General features: G+C 53.5%; 1 protein-coding gene across 7 annotated transcripts in view; it reads left to right on the forward strand.

Annotated features, from left to right (window-relative positions):
- Nucleotides 1–1,025: 1,025 nt before the first annotated feature.
- Nucleotides 1,026–2,246, forward strand: part of ZFYVE27 (zinc finger FYVE-type containing 27) — a 21,768-nt gene continuing 20,547 nt past the window's right edge. For 5 of the 7 annotated variants that reach the window (XM_021716319.1, XM_021716321.1, XM_008065631.1 and 2 more), the window contains exon 1: nt 1,037–1,233. In XM_021716319.1, the coding sequence (XP_021571994.1) occupies nt 1,037–1,233 (197 nt within the window). Of the gene's footprint in view, nt 1,234–2,246 lie in introns of all 7 variants that reach the window. The other 2 variants (XM_008065629.2, XM_008065632.2) reach the window with 2 other exon arrangements.

A 2,246-nucleotide genomic window follows, 5' to 3' on the forward strand; every position in this document is an offset into this window, starting at 1 on the left:
TGGGCGCCGGGACCCGGCAGGGGCCGCCACCTGCCGCGTGCGACCTTGGGCGTGGCCTTCTCTGTCGGGGGGGGCCACCCGGTGAGGCCCCCCCCACCCCGCTTGCGGAGGTGTCGGTCAAGGCCAAGCCGGGCGCCGCCTCGCGCCCCCCCATCCTTCCGCCCTGGCCCTGCCCGCGGGGAGGTCGGGCTCCTGGGGGGCCCCTAGGTCGCGTCCCCCTCCCTCGAGTCCTGGCTCCCCGCCTGGGACTGCTTTCTGTGGCTGTTCGCTGAGTTCCCCCCCCCCACCGTGTGCTTAGCGTTTGGGGAGGACTTGGATGTCCGGGAAGAGCGTGAGACCGGTGGGAGTGGGTGGTAGGATGTTGCCGGCTGCCCTGGGCAGGGGTGGCCCACGGAATTGTCGGGGATCGAAGGGAGAGGGGAGAGCTAGGGGCTGGGGGCGGATCAGGGGAGAGCATGGCGGTCTTGGAGGAGGGTAGCTCATTCTCGCATTCAGCAGGCATTGATTAAACACCCGCTGTGTACTGAAACGGTGGGAATAGAGGCCAGCTCCCAGGGGAGGGGGAGCTTGGCAAGAAAGAGTTTTAGTTTGGTATGGCAAGTGCTGTGTTAGGGTGAGTACAAGATCCTTTGGGAGCATCGGGGAGGGTCTCCAAGCCCGGACTAGTGATGGTTAAGCTGATACCAGAAGGATGAGTAGGGACTGACCAGGTAAAGAGCGGGAGAAACATATCCCAGGACATCATTTCTCTTAAGACCATGGGCTGCCTCCCCCCAGCAACCATGTCTGCTTGGTCGTCGTGATTTATACTCTTGATGGGTATAAAGAGCAGTGGATTAGAGTCCAAAGAACAGGATTTTAGATCCGAATAAGTCACCTGGCCTTGCTGAACTTGAGCTTCCTCTTCTGTGAAATTCCACATGGAGCCCTGCCTACCTCGCAGGTTTATTATGGGCATCCCATGAAACAGGGCAGGGAGAAGTGTGTTGGGGCTAGGAAGTGCAATGCAGATGTTGGGAATTATTATGGTTACAGGATGCAGATGTCAGAGCACGAGGGGAGTGGGCCGGAGGTGAGCCCTAGTGCGATGCCCGAGGTGCCCCTGGAATCTCCACCTGCTCCTACTAAGTCGCCAGCGTTTGATCTCTTCAACTTGGTTCTCTCCTACAAGAGGCTGGAGGTCTACCTGGAACCCCTGAAAGATGCAGGTGATGGTGTTCGCTACTTGCTCAGGTATGGACTTTGTGGAGTTGCTCTGGTCTGCCGTGCCTTCTGCCTTTCTGCTCTGTGGTAACTCCGACCACTATGCAGTGGCTGGGCTGTCCTTCCTGTTCTGGCGAGGAGAATTTCAGCCGCTGGGCTTACCCAGGCCTTCCTGGTGTCTCAGGCCCAGCCCAGGGAAGGCAGGAATGGGCCCATCTGGCCTGTGACTGAAGAAACTCTCCTGTAGGACTGCTCTACAGCCTTGGATGTCAGGCCTTCTCCAGCTTAGAGCAGACTTCATTTATTTCTTCTCTCCCTGCATAATTAATGTCAAAATTATAGCACAGAGGAGGGATCAGCAGTTGATCCACACTGCTGGGGGACGAGGGAGGGGGCACATAGCATCCCAAGGGGTTTCTGGTCCTAAACCAGGACAAGTGAGGGCCAGTGGAAGGTCCACACTTCACCTGCACGCAGCCTGCTTGTGTAACTAATCCTGACTTGTATCCCACATACTTATAATAAAAAAAGAAAAAATGAAAAACAGGATATAATTTTGAGCAAAAGTTAAAGAAATAGAAATACCTATGAATAAGCAGGTACTGCCGTTTACACTAATCCTTGGGATTGTGGATTTCAGTTTTTTTCTCCTATTCTGCTTTGATTTTAATCCTCCATAAATTTATATTTTTTCCTTTCAGTTCACTTTACTTTTTATGTTAAAAGTATTTTAAGCCGGGCTCGGTGGCTCAGCTTGTAATCCCGCACCTTTGGGAGGCTGAGGTGAGTGTATTGACTGAGCCCGCGGGTTCGAGACCCGCCTGGGACTTTTGGACATAACTCACCCCTCCGGTTGAGAAAAAAAGAAATAGGGCCCGGAAGCGCACGCCTGTATTTCCAGGAACTTGCCTTTTCATAGGAAAACTGATCACCGGAGAACAAGACGACAAGGCTACGATTTTCTAGCAGAATTCTACAAAACATAAAATGAGGAACTGATGCCAATTCTATTGAAAGTATTCCAGTCAATTGAAAGAGATGGA

Source organism: Carlito syrichta, unplaced genomic scaffold (genome assembly GCF_000164805.1).
Source record: "Carlito syrichta isolate Samal-C Ts95f unplaced genomic scaffold, Tarsius_syrichta-2.0.1 Scaffold308692, whole genome shotgun sequence".
Lineage (NCBI taxonomy): Eukaryota > Metazoa > Chordata > Mammalia > Primates > Tarsiidae > Carlito > Carlito syrichta.